General features: G+C 43.1%; 2 protein-coding genes across 10 annotated transcripts in view; one reads left to right on the top strand and one right to left on the bottom strand.

Annotated features, from left to right (window-relative positions):
* Window positions 1–4,921: 4,921 nt before the first annotated feature.
* Window positions 4,922–15,973, top strand: LOC117426217 (forkhead box protein N4-like). Of its 2 annotated transcripts, none has more exons than XM_059032976.1 (10): window positions 4,922–6,003; window positions 6,791–6,894; window positions 11,260–11,426; window positions 11,622–11,734; window positions 12,057–12,167; window positions 12,318–12,445; window positions 12,747–12,843; window positions 13,036–13,243; window positions 13,344–13,700; window positions 14,016–15,973. In XM_059032976.1, the coding sequence occupies exons 2-10, from the start codon at window positions 6,809–6,811 to the stop codon at window positions 14,264–14,266; spliced, it is 1,518 nt and encodes a 505-aa protein (XP_058888959.1). In that variant the 5' UTR covers window positions 4,922–6,003; window positions 6,791–6,808; the 3' UTR covers window positions 14,267–15,973. The 2 variants fall into 2 exon arrangements, with proteins under 2 accessions (XP_058888959.1, XP_033899492.3); XM_034043601.3 differs by having other exon boundaries at window positions 6,806–6,894.
* Window positions 15,974–16,235: 262 nt separating this feature from the next.
* LOC117426575 (acetyl-CoA carboxylase 2-like) overlaps window positions 16,236–24,376 on the bottom strand; it is a 30,802-nt gene continuing 22,661 nt past the window's right edge. For 7 of the 8 annotated variants that reach the window (XM_059032972.1, XM_059032971.1, XM_059032970.1 and 4 more), the window contains 18 exons: window positions 23,677–23,880; window positions 23,039–23,194; window positions 22,663–22,782; window positions 22,287–22,556; window positions 22,083–22,180; window positions 21,473–21,593; window positions 20,978–21,088; window positions 20,721–20,864; window positions 20,481–20,601; window positions 19,932–20,028; window positions 19,652–19,748; window positions 19,338–19,473; window positions 19,071–19,248; window positions 18,789–18,901; window positions 18,526–18,680; window positions 18,097–18,267; window positions 17,833–17,969; window positions 16,236–17,577 (listed from right to left, as the gene is read on the bottom strand). In XM_059032972.1, coding sequence (XP_058888955.1) covers window positions 17,451–17,577; window positions 17,833–17,969; window positions 18,097–18,267; window positions 18,526–18,680; window positions 18,789–18,901; window positions 19,071–19,248; window positions 19,338–19,473; window positions 19,652–19,748; window positions 19,932–20,028; window positions 20,481–20,601; window positions 20,721–20,864; window positions 20,978–21,088; window positions 21,473–21,593; window positions 22,083–22,180; window positions 22,287–22,556; window positions 22,663–22,782; window positions 23,039–23,194; window positions 23,677–23,880 — 2,556 coding nt within the window. In that variant the 3' untranslated portion in view covers window positions 16,236–17,450. Of the gene's footprint in view, window positions 17,578–17,832; window positions 17,970–18,096; window positions 18,268–18,525; window positions 18,681–18,788; window positions 18,902–19,070; window positions 19,249–19,337; window positions 19,474–19,651; window positions 19,749–19,931; window positions 20,029–20,480; window positions 20,602–20,720; window positions 20,865–20,977; window positions 21,089–21,472; window positions 21,594–22,082; window positions 22,181–22,286; window positions 22,557–22,662; window positions 22,783–23,038; window positions 23,195–23,676; window positions 23,955–24,376 lie in introns of those variants that run through there. The other variant, XM_059032974.1, reaches the window with a different exon arrangement.

Here is a 24,376-nt window from a genome sequence, read left to right on the forward strand (position 1 = left end):
GGCCCTGTGTTTCCTCCCTCTCCCCATCTTGTCTCAAATCGGACGCTCTGATCGCTGGTGAACAACAACCAGCAATTAGCCACACATGAATGTGCACACTACCCTAAGCAGGCCAGCAAGTGACCTAATTCTGCTACTTGGGGTCAGTTGGGTGGGAGATGTAGCATTCAAAACAGGGGGTGGAGGAGCAATCCCCAGTGTCCCAGGATATCTAGTACTCGAATGGATGCCAATGGGTTATAGAATGCTCTAAATCCTATAGTACACCCATATAATATGATGTGTCCATCTCTGATCTCCCCATCAAATCCAACATGCTTGTTGTTAAGAAACTCAGCTGCTGCACATTATTTGTGTTTAGATTTCCACATTTTGAAGATCAGGACAATGTGTGAATGTTGTAACATGTGAGTGCTGTGACCTGCACCAGGCAGAATGTTGCATCTTATGGGGGCTGTGCAAGAAAACGTTTTCTGAAAGAGTACAGTAATAATCCAAGCAAGATAACTATGCAGTTTTCAAATATCAGGATACTTCAAAAAAAAAGAGAAAAGGATACATAGGCAAAATAATTGACAATTGCTCACAAACCCTTTATGCTGATTCAGTTGAAACCTTTTTATTCAGATTCCCTGAATGGATGACGAATCACTAAACTGACTGCTGCCCTGTCCAGACTGTCAGTGTCTGTCTTGGTGCTTAGCTCCAGTTAGCCCTTCACAGACATGAATAGCCCTATAACACTGAGACAATGACGACTGCACTATCTGTCTTCTTACCATAGCCAGACACCCCAAACTTTCCAGGGTCACAGAAGCTCACAAGTCAAGCTCAGTGGGGCTCCTGAAAGGGTAAAACAAAGGGCAAATGGACCCTCCTTGTGCATGAAAAGATGTTTTGATAAACACTTAGTTGAAACAAACAAACATCTTGTCTCTGCCATTGTTACCCTCAGTGAGGATGGGAAGAGATGTCTTTGCTGTCAGTGCTGGAGGGGGGGCCGCACAGCGGGGCTGCATTTGTTTTGACATCCTTGACCCCCCCCCCCCAAATAGAAACAAGAGGTGGTCAGAAAGGAAAGGTTCGGGTCTGGCGCTCCTAAATGGCGAGACGAGATCGTCTCCTGCACGCTGGCGAACAATTCACAGCCTATCTGTCTCAATAAGGATGCTGCTTGCCTGCCCTGGATTGACCACTTCATTTGAAGACTGGAGGTACAACTGCAAACCCCTCTTGAGTTAAAGCTGCTGTTTTCCACAGTTATGTTCAAATTTACACTAACCCATTAGGAACAGTGTACTGACTCCAGTCATCTCTACCTGCAGTCCCTATTGTTCAGATGCCTCCTAGAATAGTCTGTGTGTTTGGGCCGTATCAGTCGACAGTGATCAGTGATTAGTGGAGCTGCAGTTAGTCCTGTAATGAGGCGGCGGGTATTTTGAATGTGTGGCAATCCCAGCTGAGATCCCAGCATGACCTCTCCTCTCCCGTGTATCAGGACTCATCTCTCTTTCAGAGCAGACATTCCTGGATTATAGGCTCATCAGAGACCAGCATACCTCCTCCGAAACAACCTCAGATATACAACCCCAGGAGCTGCCCTGTTTCTATTGTCTATTATTTATCAGCTTAAAACATTTGACCAGGAAAACCCCATTGCAAGCAACCTCTGCTGTGAAATTTTAGCACAGTTTTTTTTACCGTTTCCCCCCATGCTTTTCCCATGGTTATACTCTGCATTTACCAGTTTACCCACATTTGCCATGTTTATTAATATGCTTTAACATACGTCGCTATTCTTCACCATGCTTTCACTGTGCTTTATTACACATTGCTATGCTTTTACTATGGTAAACTTTTATAAGGATCTACAACAGCGTGCACTGATTACAGAATGCAGTAAACTCCCTTGCAGTGGCCAGCTCCTTACAGACCAGCTCCTCATTAGCAAGACCAGCCTTTGCCAGACCCTTTAATATGGAAGCAGTCTGAAGATCTCTCTCTATACGGACCACGTCTCTATTCATTCCTATCGGATTAGCACCTGTTGCCACCCACACTGCGTTTACAATCCATGGGTGTAGTTAAATAAATATAGCAGCTTTTCTCCCTACAGAAATACTTGGGCTCCACCGTGTTACGCTTTCATCGAAAAGCCACAGCGCTATTTTAGAACTGCAGTCCAGCTGCACTCTATAAACACAGCTAACTCAAGAGGGCCTGTAGTTGCACTGACAACTTTAACTGTAATTGTCTTTCATGAGGGTAAAGCCAGAGATCAAACCCAACTAGCGAGCAGCAGCGTGAGAGGAGGGGGCTTTCAAATCACACTGCAGTGTAAATGCCATTGCCACTGAGCGGAGATCAGCTGGTGCTGTCTAGGGTTAAAATGACTAAACAATAGGGCAGTATTACATCTCGATATGCTGAAGAGTGGAGTACGTTATTTAATATTCAGTTTTTAGAAAGGATTGCAAAATTCTAGGGATGATTTTCAGGCTTTTTATTTATTTATTTATTTATTTTTACCCCACAGTATAAATTACTCATTTTGTTTTAAGTTATATATATATATATATATATATATATATATATATATATATATATATATATATATATATATATATATATATATATATATATATATACTTTAAAGTTACCAAAAGATAATAATAATTCTAAGTGTATTTAACAGTGAACACTATACCGTGTGTGTTGACTGCGGGTTTTGTAACTTTAAGAGTAATCTACATGGTTTGGGTGAAATCCTTTCACAGTGCTTGCTCTGAGACGGCAGCATGTTTGAATCTGATGGGCACTAGGACCCAGTGGAGGCCCCAGGTCTGAGGAGGCAGATCTTTTTTGTCCGTTACGTCCATGCATGTAATCATCGATTGTGCCTATTGTGAAACTGCGATTCACCACCATCTGTACAGTCCCGTGAGGCTAGGCTTCTGACACAGACCAGATCCCTACAGCGTTCATATGCAATTTCACACTTAACGACTCCCGGACTCCAATTATTCAAAGGATACAGTATTTCCTCCCGAGAAAAACAAACAAAAACATCATCATCGTCTTAATCATGTGGAATTTTACACTAATTTTCATCAGTTGCGTGGCGGCAGATTGATAAACAGGATCAGTGTAGGGGCTTAAAAATGAATAGTTTGAGTTGGACTTTCATGTTGATCCTCCAGCAGTTACATGACAAGTATCTTCAATCTTCATTCCTAGAAAGTGTGCCGCTTCTACTGCGGGCAATCCAGAGTTGAATTATTAAAACCTACAATAAATCAGCTCCCTTCTGTGTTATTATTAATTGTATTACAATGTGCATTAGCAGCAGTAGAAATGATAGTCGTAGTAGTACAGCACCAGGTGAGTGTGTGATTAGTAAATAGAAAACTATGTTAAGAGAAAACTTCCTTTAGAAACAAACCATAATCAAAAGACTTCAGATGAGCTCTAAATCTTCAAAAGAGTCGAAACAGCTGCAAACATGGGCGCTAGTCAGCTGATCAACACACTGCCAAACGGACGGCAATGTACAATCTTGCAAATGTATTTTCATTAACCCTAATAAAATGATCTGTCAACTGATGTGCCAGCCCAACCTGTATATTTGAAATTAGGAGAAATGCTCGTGTTCTTTAAAAATAAAAAAAAGCCCCAGTAAAATGACCTTGTGGCCACAAGGTGGTGCTGTGCGCTACAGGAAAACACAATGTTACCTTCACAGGTTATTTTTATATAACACCGTCGAGATGCAGCGAAATGGTCTTCCATAGTCACGACTGTGCGGCAGAGCGTCGCTATAACAGTAAACAAATTAGCATATTTGGGAATGGAATCTGAACTTAAAAAAAAAACAACAAAAAAAAAACCTTTCATGCATGCCGACCTCAGATGGGGACGGATAGAAACTCTTCTATTCATTATACGGGGACATGTGGAAGACGCAAATGCACGGTCATGCCACCCCCCACCCCCATATAAGGCTATGTAGAAAAAAAAAGATTCAATGAAAAATATATTTATTATATGTCCAAAACTACTTTTTCCCCCAGATATTTTCAAAGGGGTTAAGTGCACTGTTTAAAGGTACATAGACAAAAATCAACACATGCTACCACTGCAGTAGTACTGTAGGCGCAGTTGTGGGGGCGTCTAACTGAAAACGTAATTATGACTGAAGTGTGTCACAACGTTATGTTTCAAAATGCCATCATACCCCCTGTTCCCTCTCACTCCTATGTGAATGTTTTGTCTTTTTAGATAGCTTTGGTATTTTAAAACAGATCCGTTATCGTTTATGCATGTTGGACAAATAAGAAATATGTAGATTGTATTAGTAAATAATATGCAGGCCTGCCATTTTCTTATAGATAAGCAAAATAAATTACAGAATGGAAAAATTCTGCTACCCAACTGCAAATGTTAATTGCCATACCAAATAAAATGAACCAGTTGGATTATTGTACCTTTGTGGCAGACTACTGTTCAAAATGAATTGGAAACCAAAAATCCAAAACACATTCACTGCCAAACTGAACAAAACACTATAAAGAACTATTCGGGAGCTATGGTATTTGATAGAATAAATATTGCTATATTTTACAGGTATTTTCATAAAGGTAGAAGGGTTTAAAATCAAATGCGTTTTGTATTTAAATGTATGGAATTATGAAGGTCTCTGCACGATTAATATTACATAATATGCTTATTAAACATATTAAATATAAGCAATATTACATGTTTCTATTTTTATGATTGCTCGGGTGTCCCACCCTCTTAATAGACCCGTTCCGTTCATTAGCCTACAGTATGGGTATTCCCAGGATTTCTCTCTCCTCCCCCCGCGCCACCCTAGCCGCCTTTCCCGCTGCAGCAGCCGGGCTGAGACGCGGGCAGAGCGGCGGGGAGAGAGAGCCTGGGTCTGGATCAACAAGAAGCCAACGGCTTCATTTCAAACCAGGACAAGCAGCAACAAACAAGATAGAACAACAAGGGCGAAGTGAAGACACCGAGAGGAGGAACAGCCTGGGTCTTAGAGAAGAAGAACAAGTTTGAAATGATTTAAAACATTTTTTCGAACTTTTTTGGACTTCGGCCATTGGAAGACTAAACGACAACTTTTTTTTTTTTTTTTTTTTTTTTTTGCTGTGGGTATTTTGTTGTTGTTGTTGTTGTTGTTGTTGTTGTTTGGAAAGTCAGCAATCGTTTTACAGTTAAGAAATTCGGGATCATTTCGTACAACTACATACTTCTATTAAGCACGCCTTGTCCTCCTGCGTTTCTCCACGAACTAGTATCTCCGAGATCCACCTGCCAGCGAAGTGCTTTTACAACCATTAAGACACAGTGCAGTAGCGTGAATCTTAAAAAAAACCCAAAAAACTCTTATATGGGTTCAAACTATATATATTACGAAAAGAATAACAGCTTATAGAATATATACGTTTAGCTTCATGCTGGAATATATAAGTACAAATGAGTCTTTGCAACGTTTTTTCTCCATTAAGGCTGTGAGTAGGAGTATACTGATAAGCTGTTTAATCGCTGTTAATTTCCAATGACTGTTAAGAGAGTTCGACCCAAGGCAAACAGCTGGGATTAGGTATAAAATATAGAAAATACATAGAAATACTGGTACGTGTAAGAACAAACAAACAAACAAACAAACAAACAAACAAACAAACAAACAAACAAAATAGCAGAGCGTTCTGTGCAGTTCGGCTGTGGAGAGGGGCGACTTTATCTGATAGCCAAGTCAAAGCAAAGGCTACATCTTTCTGTGAGGCTACAAATCCCTTTGCCCCTGCCCCCTCAAACTGATCACATAGGAGCCCCCCTTTGTGGTCAGTGCGCATGTGCCGGGGCTGGACAGCGCCAGAGAGGGAAATTTAAAAACGGTTTGGAGCGACAACTGTGCTGATAAAATACAAAGACACAGACAGCACCGCAGCAGCGCAGCAGCAGGAAAACAGCAATTCCACCCAGGTACAACTTTCAACAACTGTGTTTATTATTATTATTATTATTATTATTATTATTATTATTAGTAGTAGTAGTAGTATTAGTATTAGTATTAGTATTAGTATTAGTATTATTATTAATGAGAATGTTTCGTTTTGCAACCCCCTTAGTAGATCAGTTTTAAATAGGATGCTATCTGAGTTGTATTTTTGGACACTAGTTGCACATACAGTGCCAGTCACTTGAATCTTAACTGTCTCTGTTGTAATTTCTAATCGGTTACAGACAGTTGTGTTGTATTTGGCGTTATATAATTATATTATGTACATTATATAAATAGCTATTTTCACTTTTGATTCACATAACCCAATAATCCGTTTTTGTTTGTAGTAAATGTTTTTATTGACATGAGTGCGCGTTTATATTAATGTATGTCTGTAGTAAATGTGTTCAGTGTTGCTTTTATTTATACAATTCTGTCAACAGATCATTTCAAATGTATTTGTGTTGATTATTATAATGAAACACATTTTTTACGTTTATGCTTAAAGAGAAATGTTATCAGCCTTGTGAAAAAGAACGCCGCTAAAGAATACACATTGCACTGTATAACAGTAACTCCCTTGTTCTGAAAACACTTCATAACTCAGCAACACTCATCAGTTACAATCTACAAAACAGATCGCCAGAATTGATGTTGAAGCGGGGCTGTATAAAGATTGATTAAATATAGGTCCATGTAAATAATGCATGGATCTCGTTGAGATGAAAGGTAGGACAGCTACTTAAAGGGCGTGTTTCTTAATTGAAGTCTTCAATCCTTTAGGAGATGATAGAAAGCGAAATCACGTCCAGAATGTCAGGAATTCTTGGAAATTCAGGACAAAGCCATCACCCTTCAGCCCAGGACTACAGGTAAAAGTCAGCTATAATAATAGTAATACCCATGCTAATACTAATCCAGATTGTGTTATCGGTACGGTATGAAGTGGTCATAATACAATTATACTCTACATGTCTATCTATATATGTGGCTTTATTTGTGCTGGTAGAAATTCTTTTTAAATTGTGCGCACATTCATTTTATTAAGGTTAAGGTCTTCTCTAGAAGTTTTAGGAAATCCCCTCGATGTGTTGCCAATAGCCTGGTGCCCTGTGCCTACGAACGGGGGAGAAATCGTTTAGGAATCAAATATGCAAAACCTCTTTCATAATAAACGATGTCTAGTCTGAATAGATGTGTCAGAACCCATCGGCTCTGTTTACACTCCTGCTGTCAGCACTTGGGGGTTGAGCCCCTCGGTCGGGCGGGGAGGGGGGGTAAGAGAGCCCCCGGGGTCAGGGGAAGGGGAAGTGGCCTCCAATTAGCGAGGGAGTAAGGGGTGAGTGGGCGAGGGGGGGGGGGGGGGGGGCTGAACAACTTCTGGGAAACTCGCTCGCTCTTCTTCCTTAACTCACTGTAATGAGAAACGGCTCTGCAGTGCCGAGCGACCAACAGATTAATTCTCAAGTTCAGCAGGAATGACAACACCCAAAACCCCAATGTAATGGGATGCATGTTGAATGTGTGAGCGTGACGCATTGACTGGTGATTCTATAAAAGCATTGCTCGATTTGCTAAATATTGGGCTCATCTTCTTCAATACTATCCACTGCCAAAATAAAGTTTATTTGGTATGATATGCCTTGGGTTAATCTGGTGCTTATTGCATGTATAAATATAGCAACAAGTTTATTTTTAAAAGTTGTGAAGATCTAAAGTGTTGAAACGTTTCTTTGAGCACTGCCAATTACATGTCCTATCCTAGTCGCTGGGATTATGGGTCCGTTTATTTAAAATAATGAATCGAGGTCTGGTACAGATACATTAGCTGCTCTTGGCTGTGACCCCGGGTGCACATTATATTATAAGCGGTGTTTAATGTTAGAATTCTCACAAAGGCTCCGGTAAGTTGCAGGAGGGTGAGAGAGAACGAGGCTGGATATTATGCATCTAGAAAGGCATGCAGGCACTCAAGACTGCCTTTTGTATCCATACAAAGGGGCAACTTCTGTTTTCAAACATTAAGTTGGAATCCTGTTCAGAGCGGGTGAGGGGCGTGTGTAGTATCTTAAAACATACAAGATATAGCCTAGTAGAAGCGGATATCAACAAAGCATGTGTATAGGCCTACGCACAGTGTATTAATAATGTCCACACATAATTCAAGTAGGCATTTTTTTTTGTTTAAGTAGCAAGTTTAATTATTCGTTTTTTCTTCTTTTAAGCACGTATTATCTTTATGTTTTATTAGCGCTGTAAAACTGCAGGCGATTCTGTAGACTGTATTGCTCACTGTCTAGTATAGGCCTTTATTCTGAACCTGTATTTGCTGGAACGTATTGTCACGTCATTCTGTGTTGCACAACTCGTTACCTTATAGCTATTTTACACAAGCACTTTAGTGAACACATAATCTAGCTATTGATTGCAAATCAACTGAGGCATGCATACCTTGACATGTTCTGTTAGACAAATAAAACGCAGCTATGGTAACGGCTCAAGCGAAACAATCGAACACTTCAGGTCACGCCAGCAAAATACGCATTGGGACCTGCTGAGTTTAAAATCAAGATCGTGTAGCAGTAAATTTATTCATAATCTATATGCCATCTATGCCAAACGAACCCGCACATTTGTAAATACAATACGCCGGTTGGAGATTGTAACAATAAGCTGGCGCATGTAAGGGGATTTCCTTTTGACGTTTGTTTTCAGGTCGGCACATGAGAAGGTAAAACATCAACAGGTGTTTCAGTAGACGCATTCACACGTTTTAAAGTGATTTAAAGGGTTTAATGCAAGCGGTGTGGTGGTTGTATTTATAAACTTGACATTGTTATATCTCAATTGGATTAATCAATTCATTTTTCGGGGCTACACCGTTACACCACCTTTATATTACACAGGGGTTAGATGTGTGATCAATAGATTTATCAATTGTTCAGATTCATTGATTAAAAGAGAACTTCAAGATTAAAACCCCTGATTTGATAACTCACAAATCCAGTTAATTAAAAGTTAGGCCATATTGACGGTAAACTGTAGGTATACTATATTATTGCCCTTGATATGTCAAGACTTATTTTTAAGTCAAGAGAGCAGGTATTTAATCTATCTATCTATCTATCTATCTATCTATCTATCTATATATATATATATATATATATATATATAAATTTGACATTTTATTTTGTTATGATTCATACTTCTGTAGAAGATTTTCGATTCATCATAGAGATGTGTTGTTTAAGGCTCTTTGTATGCATTTTTTTCCAGATTATTGACTCTGTAATCAATACCATCTCATTTGTCTACAGATTTGCATGAATCTATAATCATTTGAATTCTTACACCATACGCAGTTTTAATCTTATTTGAAAGCAAATGTGTCCTTTTTTTATACGCTACCAGACCTAGGTCATTTATACACATTCTGCATTATTATAAGGGAAATGCTCATCAGACGTGAGCGAGGCTAAAATGAATCTATACAAAAGGACTCCAGATTTCTAATGTTACAGCCTATTAAATGCATAAGGATATAAATCCAGTCTGTTGGATTTTCATTAAGGCCAGGGCTGCTGTAATGAATTGAAAGCATTCTAATGGATATGCTACCCAGCTGAGGGCACACTCTGGTGCAGGGCAGACAGCATGCTGGGGTGGGGTAAATGTTTTAAGATGTATTTGGTGGCAGGAGGCGTGTGCAATGTGCCCTGACCCCCACCGCCCCTCCCGACCTCTTCTATTGCACTGGCAGGGAGGGGGGGGGGGGGGGTGTAAGAGGGCTGGAAAGGATCAGGGGAGCAGATGGCATTTTTTTGTCCCCTGTGTGTCGGCTGTCATTCCGCCAGATTAATGCACGGGTTTGTAAAAAAAAAAAAAAAAAAACACACTGAAAAAAAAAACAATTAAGGAAGGGCCTGGGGAGACAATGGGGCCACGTGCCACTGGGCAACAGTTGTTTGAGACACAATGGATGATCATCTTTCAATAGACAAGCCAACTGTTGCAAACGACTGGCCTGCCCGGTTTTCAAATTATTTCATGCCCTTGTTTATTTATGATTCAGCCAATGGCGAAGAGGGGAGAGTGGTCACCTGACGTCTCCTTCTTTTTGGGCCCTACAGTGCCTGGTCTCGTAAAATAACTGAATAGTAATGGTAACCATGGCGACTCTAATTATTGTACTCCGACTACAGTAGGGGTTTTAGGAGCACTGAGTGGATTCAAGTGGCAGGCTTTCTTTTTACAAAGCCATCGCTGCTTTCTTTTACAAAAAAAAGAAGGCATTCAGTTTTCTCATGGGTGAAAAAAATAAGTACAGAAACAGACCCCCCCAAAAAAACCCAAAGTTCCTAAATCACAAAGATAATATAGATGGATGGATAGTTTTGGTTAACATCATTCATTTTTCTGTTAATAAGATTTTCTACTGGATCCACAGTACTTGCAGAGGGTGTGTTTAAGATCTGGGGTTCGAGAATATTCTTATTTCTAACTTCATCTTTTAATAAGATGGAACTACTGCAGGGAATCAATCATACTAACAAAAAAGTTTATAGAATACATGTATTCTAATATAATCTAATTAGCTTTAATAATAATAAAAAAAACATTGTTGACAAAGGAAGCATTGAAACGTCTTGAACTGTCTTTGGCCTAAATATCCCAGTGGAGATGAGGAGGTAGTCTGGGATTTCCAGTTTAAAATATCCCAGTGGAGATGAGGAGGTAGTCTGGGATTTCCAGTTTAAAATATCCCAGTGGAGATGAGGAGGTAGTCTGGGATTTCCAGTTTAAAATATCCCAGTGGACATGAGGAGGTAGTCTGGGATTTCCAGTTTAAAATATCCCAGTGGAGATGAGGAGGTAGTCTGGGATTTCCAGTTTAAAATATCCCAGTGCAGATGAGGAGGTAGTCTGGGATTTCCAGTTTAAAATATCCCAGTGGAGATGAGGAGGTAGTCTGGGATTTCCAGTTTAAAATATCCCAGTGGAGATGAGGAGGTAGTCTGGGATTTCCAGTTTAAAATATCCCAGTGGAGATGAGGAGGTAGTCTGGGATTTCCAGTTTAAAATATCCCAGTGGAGATGAGGAGGTAGTCTGGGATTTCCAGTTTAAAATATCCCAGTGGAGATGAGGAGGTAGTCTGGGATTTCCGGTTTAAAATATCCCAGTGGACATGAGGAGGTAGTCTGGGATTTCCAGTTTAAAATTGCATCATTACCTGCAGGCTGCTGACCTCCGACCGCTCCCAGCTGAGCGAGGATGACCTCCCCAGTGACCTGCAGTCCCTCTCCTGGCTGACCTCTGTGGACGTGCCCCGACTACAGCAGATGGCAACGGGACGCCTTGACTTCAGCATGAACTCCCAGAATTCCATGCTGGAGCAGCAAACAGGTAGCCAGTCACAAGACTGCTCTAAAAATAACACATACGTGTATTATTATTTTTAGTATTAATAAATGTCGTTAAAAACCTGACAGATGTCATCAAAATGATGTCACAAAACCGTTGTGACATCAACAGTGTCGACACGTGATGTCATCTTGTAAAGGCGGTATCTTATAAACACCCGGATGGTTTTCATTTCAGCCCAAATGAACAACATGAATGTAGCTGGAGGACAGGGTGCCATGATTCACATTCAGAGTAGCATGCAGAACAGCATCATGGGAATGAACACCATGGCAACCCACAGTGGTAATGTAAGTATCTATCTCTGAGTATGCGAAGTAAGGATTTAGAGAGATACGTATTTCAGAGTATGTAGACAGACCTTTTATAAACGATACACTTTTGCATACTATATAACTGTCTATGTGTATATATGGTGTGATGTCTAAGGTACATCAGTGTGATTGTGCTTGTCTACATGCATACATACACATTACCCATGTTAAGTATTGTCTGTCATGAGGGGATGAGATGTTTGTAGGTTTTCTTGCCCCTTGTTAGTCATGATGTTGAATGTTTCAAGTTAGCCGAAAGCACTGTTTAAAGTTTGGAATGTCCTTTCGCACCGTCCAGATGACTCCGTACTCTATGAGTGGGCAGCTATCCCCTAGCTACCAGCAACAGCAGACGCTATACCAGCCTACTGCCCAGCAAGTCTACACCCTCTCACAGACCAGCCAGCAGGTAAGAATGGAAAAGCACTTGATTTCACAAAGCTGGTCTTTCATATAACCTGTTTTTCCCTTGATGTTTAACTATACAGTACCTGGGAAATCAGTCCAGACCCTTTTCCTATATGCCTGCTTGCTAACTGGGTGTCTGCTCCCCTCCCAGTGTTCTTCAGTTGGTCTCTACAGCAACACCTCGTACGGGACCCAAACCCAGTTCAGCCAGCCACGCCTCGCCCCTCACAACCAGGACCTGCAGCCCAAATCCTACCCCAAACCCATCTACTCTTACAGGTGAGCACCTCGCCTCTTTCAGCAGGGGGTGTTAATCGTAGGTATTCCTGCAAAACATAATGCGCACTAGTTTGCAATAATTTGTTTTCCCAATACCTGTGTGGTACGAGCATAGGTATCCTGCAGTGCAAATTAACTACGCTTTGCTGTTGTCTGAAACCCTTTTGCTGTATTTCAGACAACAATCTATTTTAGTTCTTAATGTAATTAAGGAAGCTGGTGAGAACCCCAAATCCTATTATTTGCAAATTGAAACGACTCCTTTAGCAATCATTTCATTTCATGTGGGTTTGATTTGTAGCTGCCTGATCGCCATGTCTCTGAAGAACAGCAAGACAGGCAGTCTCCCCGTCAGTGAAATCTACAGCTTCATGAAGGAACACTTTCCCTATTTCAAGGTAAGGAGGGTTAAACAACCACTGCCTGGGTGTCTCTACAGCCTTGACGTCTAAGAGCAGAGCAGAGCAGAGCAGAGCAGAGCAGGACAATGTAGTTCTCTCTGTCTATCACAATGTAGTTCTCTCTGTCTATCACAATGGTGCATCCCATAAACAAAGTGCAGGAGTAAAATGATCGATTCTTCCTTTCAGACAGCTCCGGATGGCTGGAAGAACTCGGTCCGGCACAACCTGTCCCTGAACAAGTGCTTCGAGAAGGTGGAGAACAAGATGAGCAGCTCGTCACGCAAGGGCTGCCTCTGGGCTCTCAACCCTGCCAAGATTGACAAGATGGAGGAGGAGATGCAGAAGTGGAAACGCAAGGACCTGCCCGCCATCCGTCGCAGCATGGCCAACCCAGGTGAGCGCGGTGAAGATCCCAACAGCACTGCCATTCCCACCTCGTCATAGCTCAGAGGTTTCCAATAAGCTAACACTCCTCGCTTGTTTGTTTTGCCCAGACGAACTGGACAAGCTGATCACAGACCGGCCTGAGATGTGCAGACGGAAGCCGTGTGATCCTGGGATGACCCACCTGTCCTCCTCCTCCTCCTCCCAGGGAGGGATGACTCCCCTGCCCCCCCAGCCCGTGATGACGCTGTCCCTGCAGTCCATGCCGCTGCACCACCACCAGCTGGAGACGCACGCCCGCCTGGCGCCCTGCTCCCCCTCCCCCGCGCAGACCCCCCCGCTCCACACCATGCCCGACCTCGGCCAGCACCCCAGCAAGCCGCACCACGACTTCTTCAGCCTGCACTCCGACATGAGCACGGAGGTGGACGCGCTGGACCCCAGCATCATGGACTTCGCTCTGCAAGGTGCGGCACACAACACTTTTTTATAATGCTTTACAGGGTAGCAGCACCATAGATTAGGCATATTTTTGCATGGCACAGTGTCACTAGTTATCTGTTTATTTAATTAGTATTTTATTGTAGTGTACAGTGGCACCCGGTGGTAGAATGTCATAATTGCAGCAAGAATCTTAATATCTGAATTTTCTGCACATCAGTCAGGATTGCAATTATAAACAGGGTTGCCAGTTCAAAGGGAATTAAAAAAAAACAAAAAACTATCAAGAAATAGAAAAAACATACCTTCCAAATGGAAAAAAAAATGTAATTGCTTTGCAGGAAACCTGTGGGAGGAGATGAAGGATGAAAGCTTCAACTTGGACACGTTAGGCGCCTTCAGCAACTCCCCTCTGCGTCTCTCGGACTGTGACCTGGGCACGGCCGGCCTGACCCCCGTGTCCAGCAGCAGTGACCTCTCCTTCTCTGACCTGCAGGTCACGGGCCTCTACACCACGTACACCACCCTGGACACGGTGTCGTCCCAATACATGAGCACGCAGGGCAACAACAAGCCCATCGCTCTGCTATAGGGCCAGCCGAGAGAGCTATCAAAGAGACTGTAAAGAAACTAGACTTGTTTGAACTCAAAAAATAAATTACATTTAAACACCTGACTTTTTGCACAGTGGCACTGATCTACATGCACCATCCCTGGCACGCCATCAAACTCGCTACTCGCTTCCTTTCCTCCTCTGCTCTTTGTGGGAATCACAGCAAGCACCAGTGAACTCCATGGCCAGGTTGCACACTGTATGCTTTCACACATTCCTGACAGGCTTCAGTGAAACCCCTTCACCCAGTCCCGAGAAAGACAGATTCCGGTAGGCAATGCATTGTCCCTCTGTGCAGGACATGTCTGCTCATGACCCAGATCATGACACTAAATGGCTGCAACTCACTTCTCTGCTTTTTGGCAGAACTTTTCTCCTATACACTCTTCCCTTTCAACACAGCAAGGATCCTTTAGTATCCAAGTCTCTGCATCCAAACAATTGTCTCTTTTTCATTCAAATACTGAACTGCAGATTCCAAACTTCTAGTTATGAGAGCTGAGTTTGATTTTTTAAGAGTTGTTTTGCAGTTGTAAAGCCAGATGTAGCATAAGAACCAAAAGCATGTGTCACCTTTGCAGGGTAATTACATGGGGCATTATATACAATTTGGAAAAAAAATGGTACATGTCTTTATTGATTGAGGTCTGGCTGGACAATGCTAATATCTTGCTGCGCACATCAAATGTATTTTGAACCATGTGCCCGTTTTAATTTAAGGGTAGCAATTAACTGTGACTGAGCATCTGTGATGGTTGCAAAAGACTGCTTGTGATATAATTGTGTTTTATCAAACACATGTAATAATGTAAATTTGAAAGGTATGAACTGTGTAATATAATAAAGAGCGACCACAAAACAAAAAAATGAAAGAAAATTGTTCATTTGACAAAACAAGGTAGGAATAGTGTTGAATGTTAGATTTATAATATTATTATTATTAATAATAGATAGCGGTGTCTTGTGTTTTTCTGTGCTTGTGCTAGGCAGTATTACTGTTTGTATTTCTATTTATTGATGTGATGAGAGAGATGAGGCGTGTTGGATGTTAATCAAGCACTGTTTACATGTTCTCAGGCTGCATTATCCCTTTATATGTGATCAGCTCTTCATTTTACAGACGTGCTCATCAAAGTTTGCATGCTATTCACAATTATAAAGTGCTTTACATTTCCTTAAGGCTAATTAAAGCGATGCCAACACTTTTTCTTGTAATCTCAGCACAAAAACACCAATCAAAGCCCCTTTGTTTTTTGTTGTGTTTTTAACTATAAGACGACTATTATTTTCATTGACCTAATGCTAAATGCATTTAAATATTTTAAATTAATTAACTTATTTAATGGATACATTTGGTGTTAATGTTATAATTATTAAGGCTTGCACTGCAAGTTTCATCTTTTCCCTTTTGTACAATTTGATTACGTTTTCTTCCAAAACACTTTGTATTAAATACTTCATCAAAATGATACATCCATAGCTTGTACATCACTTAATGAGGGATACTGCAGCTTTACCCTTCATTATTACCAAGTGAAAACCTCATATAAGATACATCAGCTGCGTTTGTTGAAAGTATTGTTTTTTTGTTGTTATTTGTTTATACATTGTAGGTGTACTAAAAGGAATAATAGTAAATTATCTTTGTAAAAACATCCACTTTAGGAATAAATATTTAAATGAAAAGGAATCCGTCTTTTTTTCTTTTACAGTATTTCAAGATTATCCACTGCGCACCAAAACAAAAAGCAGTTTAAAATCACTTTACAACCTCGGTATGGTCTCCGAATCAAAATTATAACCCCAACGCATACGAGCACAGTGCCGCGGGACAGCTGGGCACTTTCCTATAAGCCATTGAGCAGGGTCACATCTTTTAAAGGTGTGGCTCAGAAACTCCGGGCAGAACTAGCCCTGCTACTTTCACAGAAGGAGACAGACGCAGGCGGAGCGTGGAAATCTATTAAATCGTTTTTCTTTCTTTGTGATTTTCAAAAACATTTTACAAAAACAAAAACAAAAAAAAAGATACATTCATTTACAATGTCTGTGAATTCACAGCTGCCCAGATGAGAGATGCGATTACAAACAGAGGATTCATAAAAGAGATGGCATTGGAATAGCCCAGTTTAGGAAGGATGGTTAAATCCATGGCACTGAAATGCAACTGAAAACTGAAAAAAAAAAACACATACAATCCATGAGTACAATGCTTTTTGTAAGTTAATCAGAAGCCAAATAAATGACAAGAAAGCAGTACAAACAATAACACATGTTTAAATGGTCATATAAAATTGATGTATTTTAAATATCAGTGTGTCGAAAGACGCACGCACATACAAAAACATCCCCACAACACACCTTAGTCAAAATGCAAGTGCTTTTTATTTTCCTTGCTGGGCATCTCCTTTTCAGTGTCCTAACTATTTCATTGATACTGTCGCACGCAAAGATTTCATTGCAGCAGCTCCGTTTCAAGTCGTTGAAATTCACCGAGTTTATAAATCCTAGATGCAAGAAAATGAAGAGCTGGCATAAATAATGAAGAAAAATGTTTGGCTCTGTAAATGTTTATTCTGGATTTATTTTAAAAACGCTTGGATGTTTTAAAAACCAGCTACCCAAGAGCGGAGTCTGTCGGCAGTGTGTGCTTTTGAAGCTACTTAATCCACAGGCTAACATTAAACGGACGCCAGGGCCTCGGAGCGTTGTGAGTTTACGTGATGAGTTTACATTCAAAGCCTGAGTTCCTTGGTTCCACTACTCTGCTCCTAAGGGCAGTGCACGCTGGATCAAACTAGACTGCTATTTAAATCCTGATTTATTTAGTTTAACCAACTGTATCCGTCTGTAAAATGTGCTTTTGTAAAACTAGTGTTGCACAGGGAACAAGCAACCCCTTAAGACCAAGGAGAATACTGTCTTCATTTTACCAATAGGGGGTTACTCAGTCATTGCAATTTTAGTCCTTTTGTACAGCGAAGTGAACAGCTTAGTAACAATATTTATCAGGAGTTCAAACAAGATTTATTCCAAGGACTCCCAGGCCCTATTATTACAGCTGCCTCTATCAGAGGCAGTGAGTGAATCCCTGCTGATCCTGAGTGGGTTAGTCCCTGTTCTACAGCACAGGCGTGAAGCTACTCTGTGTCCGGCTGGTGCCTCAGCTGGAAGGAGAGTTGTCCATAGTGGCCAGGAGGCGTGAGATCTGAGCCCTTTGGGAGGGGCTAATGTTCTGCGTCATGTGGATAATGCAGTCCATGGCCACTTCCGGGTTCGCCTGCACCAAGCTGGTAGAAAAATGAAGAAAAATTAAGGTTTCATGGGAAGGCATCAGACAGGGATGGAAATAAGACTCCTATTGCATAGCAGTTTCACCCATTCCAGGTTTTACAGTACCAGGAGCTTAATTAGCAACAGCGTACAGGCATGTCTTATTAAGCTCAACGTAAAACCAGGAATGGATCAAACTGCTTCTGCAATGGGAGTCTTATCTCCATCCCTGATCAGGCACAGGGTTGAAAGTGATTCTGCAAGTCCCTGACCTGCGGATGTGTTTGAGGGCGTAGTCCCTTTTCAGGTACTTGATGTTCTCCCTGATGGTAGAGCGAGTCCCGTCTTCCTCCTTTAGGTGTTTCTCCAGCCACTCCACCACCACCTTGTTACTGTCCCACTGGTACGCCTGCAACACACCCAGCACATCAACCACCCCGTCCCTCAGGAACAGCAGCTGCTTATCATCAATGTTGAAATGGGTTTGTATACCCAATGGGTGATGGGGACACCCAGTAGTAAAGTTTTGCACCCACCTGGACAGCCCCCTCCGTCTCCACAAACCATCGCCTCAGCATGGATTGGATGTGCCCGTCACTCAGCTCCCCGTCGGCCTGCAGGATCTCACACTTCACCACCTCCTCAAGCAGGAGGCGGCGCAGACGCCAGTAGAAGAAAACACGCACGTTCTTCCACTCCAGGATATCCTGAAACGAGGAGGCAGTCCGGAGCAAGATTAGGGAAAACACAGCATCATAAAACAGATTCGAAAACCTTTTCAAATCAAATAGCAGCTTGTTACATTTCTACGCTAATCCACAATATCTGCAGTTGGTTGCAGTAGCTTTTTAAGTGCGATCATTTTTGCACTTTATTGGCAACACGATTCTTTACCCAGGCTAGCCGAATGCCTTTATCCAATGCAGAATTATGCCGATAGCTGGTTTATCAAGATGTGCCCTTACTGTGATGGCTCCCTTCTCTTGCATGCGTCCCGGTGTGTCATGCAAGTCCACGAACTGCACTGCCACCTGGTGGTAGATGGGGAGTAGGAACTCCTCCCGAGCTTTCTGCTTGCTCTCCAGCTCCCTGCGCTCTGTGTCAGAAAGCTCTGGGGTGCCTGGCGGGGCGAGAGGGGAGAGGGGGGTGCATTAACACTTTTATACAACATAGTTGACCTTACAAGCAGCGTATCAAGCACCCCTCTCCATACCCGAACCCCGTTCACCTAGCTGCTCAGCGAGCTGGGAGTAGATTGGGTCGATCCTCCTCATGGTCTTCACCAGGTCCTTCTTCCTGAACTTAATCTCCACTGTGCCCTCCGCCTCCAGCACGCCGCCCCTATGGACATACCAGGAATTGCACGTCACAGACAGAACCCTATTACCCAGTGACTTTTGATAAAATGTAGGCGTGACTAAAAATATATATTACATCTGTTAGCATATATTACATAGCGGGAGTGGCCTAATACATCTAGTATAAACAAATGAACGGCCAGAGAGGGTACCTGCTCTCCTTGTCAGCATACAGCTCCATGTAGAGGGGGTTGATGGTGGGGTCAATCACTACCCAGGACCCCCCTCTTAGCTCTGCGTGTGGTGGGATGTAGACCAGCACAGGCTGGCGGAACTCTCTCAGGCCATCAACGATGTAGGCGCCGAATTTCAGAATCTGGTCGTACATGTCTGAATGACAGGGGGAGGAGACAATACAGATAGTAAAGTTTCTATGAATTTTATTAAACAGTAAACCAGATATAATCCTGTATAGGCACCTTTCATCCCTCCGGAGAAGCCCCTCCAGTTTGCAAACACCATGAGAGGGAGGCGCTCGCGGTTGAAGTCCCGGATGGCTTGGGCTGTCTTAAACGCAGAGTCTGGGAACCACACTTGCCCAGCCTGCTGCACGAGCTGAAGAGGGAGGGGGTGGAGAAACTATTATACAAAACATTACATCATACAATACAATACAGCACAAACTAAAAGCTGTGAAGCCTTTATATTGGATTCCTATGGTATCTATTGTAGATGTACATACAGTAAATCCAGGGAGGATCTAAGCTATACAAATCACCTGCTACTGACTTACCCTGGCCTCGGAGTCCAGGTTGGCTGGATCGGCGGGAATCGCTACCTCTACAGTGCGAGTCTCCACAGCGATCACCCCAACAGGAATGCCCCCCAACCTGCAGGAAGAATCACAATCACACACCTTCTGTCTGCGCTCCGGGGAACCGGATACTCCTTTCAAAATCAACAGCGCTTCTTTCAGTTAACGTCAAAGACCGTTCACACAGGGGTTTATCCGTGAACAAAACGCACGTCTCTTGGGCTGAAACAGCCCCTTTCTACAAATCAATTCAACTCACCTGGCTCGGCCCACCACTACAGTCTGAGCCCAGGAACTCATCACCTCCATGAAGGAGCCGTGGTCAAAGAAGCCACTCTGCCAAGCACCCTTCACAGCTGCAAAACACAAATCATGAATGTTATCCACATACCCCCAGATCCTGGTGCTCTCAACGCCTTGTGCGGAAGAAGATCCATCCGAAACACACAAGCGTCTTTGCTTTGCACCCAGAGAAACTTTGTTTTGTGGCTCTTGATTTAAAGAGTGCGAATGAAATATTATCTCTTGATAACAGCTTGATAATAAATCACCATCTGTCTGTTTTCTCATTTGTCTTCAGGAATCAGAAATTGTCAATTTCATAAAAGCAAGCAACAGTCACCTTGTTTACTGATACGTACAGGAAAACAAGAAAACAAGTCTGTCCCTGAATATTGGCAGATGAAGTCAATAATAAAAACTATTTCCTTAGCGATATTAATAAATAAATAAATAAATAAATAAATAAATAAATAACTTAGTAAGTCTTTCTAAAATGTCAGAAAGAAAAAAAAAAAAAAATTCTTACTGGGATGAGGTCTTCCGGCAAGTAACCAGCGAGGGTCATAGGGGGCCTTGGTGGGGACGAAATCAATCTCTCTGTCCACAGGGTCTTCGGGTGTTATCACCGGGACGGGACTGTGCTTGTTCTGAAATGACAGACTTGAGTCACCAGTTCTTACAAGGAGGAATTTGTTGGTGTGCTTCCCCATCACGGTAACACACAAACAGCTCAGAGCAGTGCAATTCTGTGGGGGTCGTGCAGTACCTTTGGCATGTAGGACAGCCACTGTAAGATGGTGAAGACTCCATCAAAGTCATCGGGGACGGTGGTGTGCGAGACTCCGTTGTTGTGCATGATCTGCACCCCACCCAGCTGGTTATTGGAGGTGTACACTTCCCTGCCGAGGACCTGCACAGCAAGCCAACAGAGAACCGAGGAAGCATTGTTAGCAGTGCTAGTTAATCCTCTAAAAACAGACAGACACAGTAACATGATAAAGGAAATGCTGCTACTGAGGAGACCTTGTTGAGGGCGCTGGCTCCAGTGAGAATGATGTGGGAGTTCTCCACCTGTATGACGCGCTGGCCAAGTCTGACCAGGTACGCTCCGATCCCAATAGCACGGCACGTCACCTGCGGAACGGAGCGAGCTTTTATACAGGGCAGCAACAAATCATAAAGACACGAGGTAAAAAAAAAAATCCTTTTCAGAGCTCGAGATCTACAGCAGGGGTGGCCAAAGCTGGCCCTTCCACTCCTGGTCTTTGTTCCAACCCTGTTCTAAATTGTTTAAACTGAACACATGAATAACCTCCATCCAGACCCTGAAACAGTTAATTATATCATCTGACTCTGTCAACAATGGAATAGCCCTCCAGGACCGTGATTGGACACTGCTGATCTATAGTTTACTGTATGGGGGACGGGTAGTCTGAAGAGGATACTTCTATCAATAACAAGAGGAGGCGTAATACTAAGGGCTTCAGTGCAGCTGGACTGAGTGACTTCACCCCTTACCATGCTGATAGTGACGATCTCATTGTATGCCAGTGAGGACTCCCCTGCGATGGTGCCGGAGCCCCTTAGATTCTCCACTCCCAGCCCATCTTCCTTCCCGATGATGTCTGTTATAATGTACCTGGCAAGACCAGCAGACACACAGCTGTGAGCGAGCGAGTCGGAGCGGCACAGGGGAAACACAACAGAGTGATGCCGAGTGCCCTTACCTGCCTCCTGAGCCTACCCCTCGATCACTGTCTCTGGTAAGCTTGTCCTCTCTGCTTTTTTTAGCCCTGGTTTCCTCTGTTTCCCTCTCTGTCTGTGTTTTCAAACCCCCTTCCTTATCTGTCCTGTCCTCTTCTCCTATCTGATCATCCTCCCTTTAATTTCAAACCACCCTTTTTTAGCCACACAAATCAAGGCACGACCACCAATACAATAATGCTCATCAAACATAAGATGCCACTGGAAACACGAGTGATACTGTTGCAGGAGTTTTAGTCCTATACTAATGGTAGTACAACTTGGGAAATAAACTCCACCCAGGGAAGCCTTGAATACACAGGGCTTGAAAATAAGCAAGCATCAACAGATACAATTGTACACAGTGAAATCAGTTTGCACGCACCTGGATTCCCCTCCTTCCTCCACATGCTCGCAGTGCACAGAGTTCATAGCACTGATTCTTGTGTAGTCTTGGGGAGTCAGGTACAGGTATTTAAAACCCTGCAGCACACAAAAGTACAAGATCACAATCAACAGCTGATGAACAGCTGAATTATTTTCCTCAATAAAAAGTTACAGAAGAGAAAAAAAAGAGGAGATCCTGCACCTTGTAGGGGTCAGCAGGGTCGACCCAGGCCACCTGGAACATATGTCTGATCTCCTCTGCCAGCCCGATGCGCGCCCCGCTGTTGGCGGAGATGTAGATGCGTGGGATGCCCTCTGCTCTCGACAACTCCGAGGCACGCAGGAACAGCAGGTCCTCCTGAGGCCCGAACGAGCCGATCTTGAAGGTGATGTCATTGCAGATCACGATGATGTCACGGCCCTCTGGGTACTCTGGGGTCTTCATCTTCATCCGGAACGCAACCATCCCCACCTGCAAGAGAACAGGCTTACTTCAACAGTGTCTCCATCTGGTAGGAAAGCATTTCTCAAGGCAGCCTGGGCTGAGCGCACAAGGATCAAAAGGAGGGACATCCTACCTCATTGCCTCCAGGCAGTCTGTTCATCTGGACCAGCTGGCCCTGAGGGTCCAAGACCAGCTCTGTGCACATCAGCACATCCGGATAATCCTCCCCAGAGCCCCATAGCTTAAACAGAGCCTGGAGTTAAATTAAATCAATTAAACAAATTAAAATCAATTACAATCTGCACAGATTTGTGGAAAACAGAACAAAAATGTGTATTTAAAAAAAAACAAAGCTCAGGTATTCACGATCCCCTACAGACACCATGCGGAAATACATTGTCCTTAACATAATGTGTACTTTAGCTCTTCCAAAGTGCCTAAAATTAGACCGACTGCTTACAACAGGGAAAGAATACACTTACTTAATACAATCGGACTACAGTACTTACCTGTCGGAACATTTCCGGGAAGTCGTAGACGTAGGTGGTCCCCAGAGACTGTGCCTGGAACCTCTTGGACTGCAGCAGGTCCTTGGTCACATAGGGGGTGTTGATGAGCATGCCATGCAGGGGGCCCTGCTTATCTCCATACGACTGGAACATGATCTGCAAGCGGGCAAGGCAGAAACACACACTGGAGACTCATTCACTACGCAGGAGTGTTAGGAAGCTCTGCATCAAGAGGTAAAAAGCACCGTTTTTTTTTTTTTCATTTCAAACAGGAGCTGGGTCTCCCTAAATAGCATAAACAAAGTGCAGACATGCCAAACACAGGTCGTCCATTCCAGCCAGAGCATCACAGCAAAGGTTATGAAATGCTGCCAAGGGACAGACAGGGTCTGCCAACCATGCTTTGGCACAGAACAAATCCAGCTGAACTTTGTGTGCGCAGCCATTACATGAGACCAAGCTCACTTGCAACTGCTAATTTCCTATTATAGAAAGAAATGTTGTCTTGTTTTTAAATGGCATCCTATAGGAGGGACAGCTCCAGGTTACTGGGAGTGGACTGTGGCATAGTGTATGGGGAATGACACTCCCGATAGAATGGCCAGCTGAGTGTACCCGTGGCCCTGGTTGCGCTGTACCTGCCCGGTGCTCAGGTCGGTCACCTCCTTGTACAGGCTGATGTCCAGGTAGTAGCCCGACTCGTTGGTCAGGAAGAGGCGGATGGGGATGGCTTTGCCGGTGGGGGTCAGGCGGATGTTGATCTTGAGCTCGGCCTGAAGGACCCGCAGCTTCCAGAGCCGACTGCCGTAGCGCATCACCATAGAGCGCACCGACTCCTCGATCTGGGACAGGGAGAAGAGGAGCACACAGTTAAAAACCTGTAGCGCATCACCATAGAGCGCACCGACTCCTCGATCTGGGACAGGGAGAGGAGGAGCACACAGTTAAAAACGCACAACGATACTGCATGCCCTTCCTACATTTTTGCAGAATTCTGCAGGTTTTCTGGGTACCTTTAAATCATCAATGGCTAAAGAGCTGGAAAACAAAAAGTTAGTGTTGACCAAAAAAATAATTGGTTCAGTTAAGTAATTGAGAACTCGGGTGGAATGAAAATCAGAAGACCCTGCAGCTCTCCAGGACCAGGGTTGGCCACCCCTGATATACTCTACACCTTTTGTACACCCTGTATTATTTCGGAAAAAACACAGGGCAGATTCAGTTGTATGTAAAAAAAAAAATGCCAACCACCCAAGTTAGATGGTTGAAGGTTGGTGAGGTCTGAACTGCTGAAATACCAAGCAATACCAAGCTCCTGTAGATGCCCACTGAACCCTC

The sequence above is a fragment of the Acipenser ruthenus genome, chromosome 11 (genome assembly GCF_902713425.1).
Source record: "Acipenser ruthenus chromosome 11, fAciRut3.2 maternal haplotype, whole genome shotgun sequence".
NCBI lineage: Eukaryota > Metazoa > Chordata > Actinopteri > Acipenseriformes > Acipenseridae > Acipenser > Acipenser ruthenus.

Excerpts from the sequence above, each read along its gene's own strand:
- LOC117426217 (XM_059032976.1), top strand. The coding sequence starts at position 6,809 with ATGATAGAAAGCGAAATCACGTCCAGAATGTCAGGAATTCTTGGAAAT. Across the intron at positions 6,895-11,259 it reads CCTTCAGCCCAGGACTACAG|GCTGCTGACCTCCGACCGCT; the intron begins GTAAAAGTCAGC and ends CATTACCTGCAG. Across the intron at positions 12,844-13,035 it reads AACACTTTCCCTATTTCAAG|ACAGCTCCGGATGGCTGGAA; the intron begins GTAAGGAGGGTT and ends TCTTCCTTTCAG.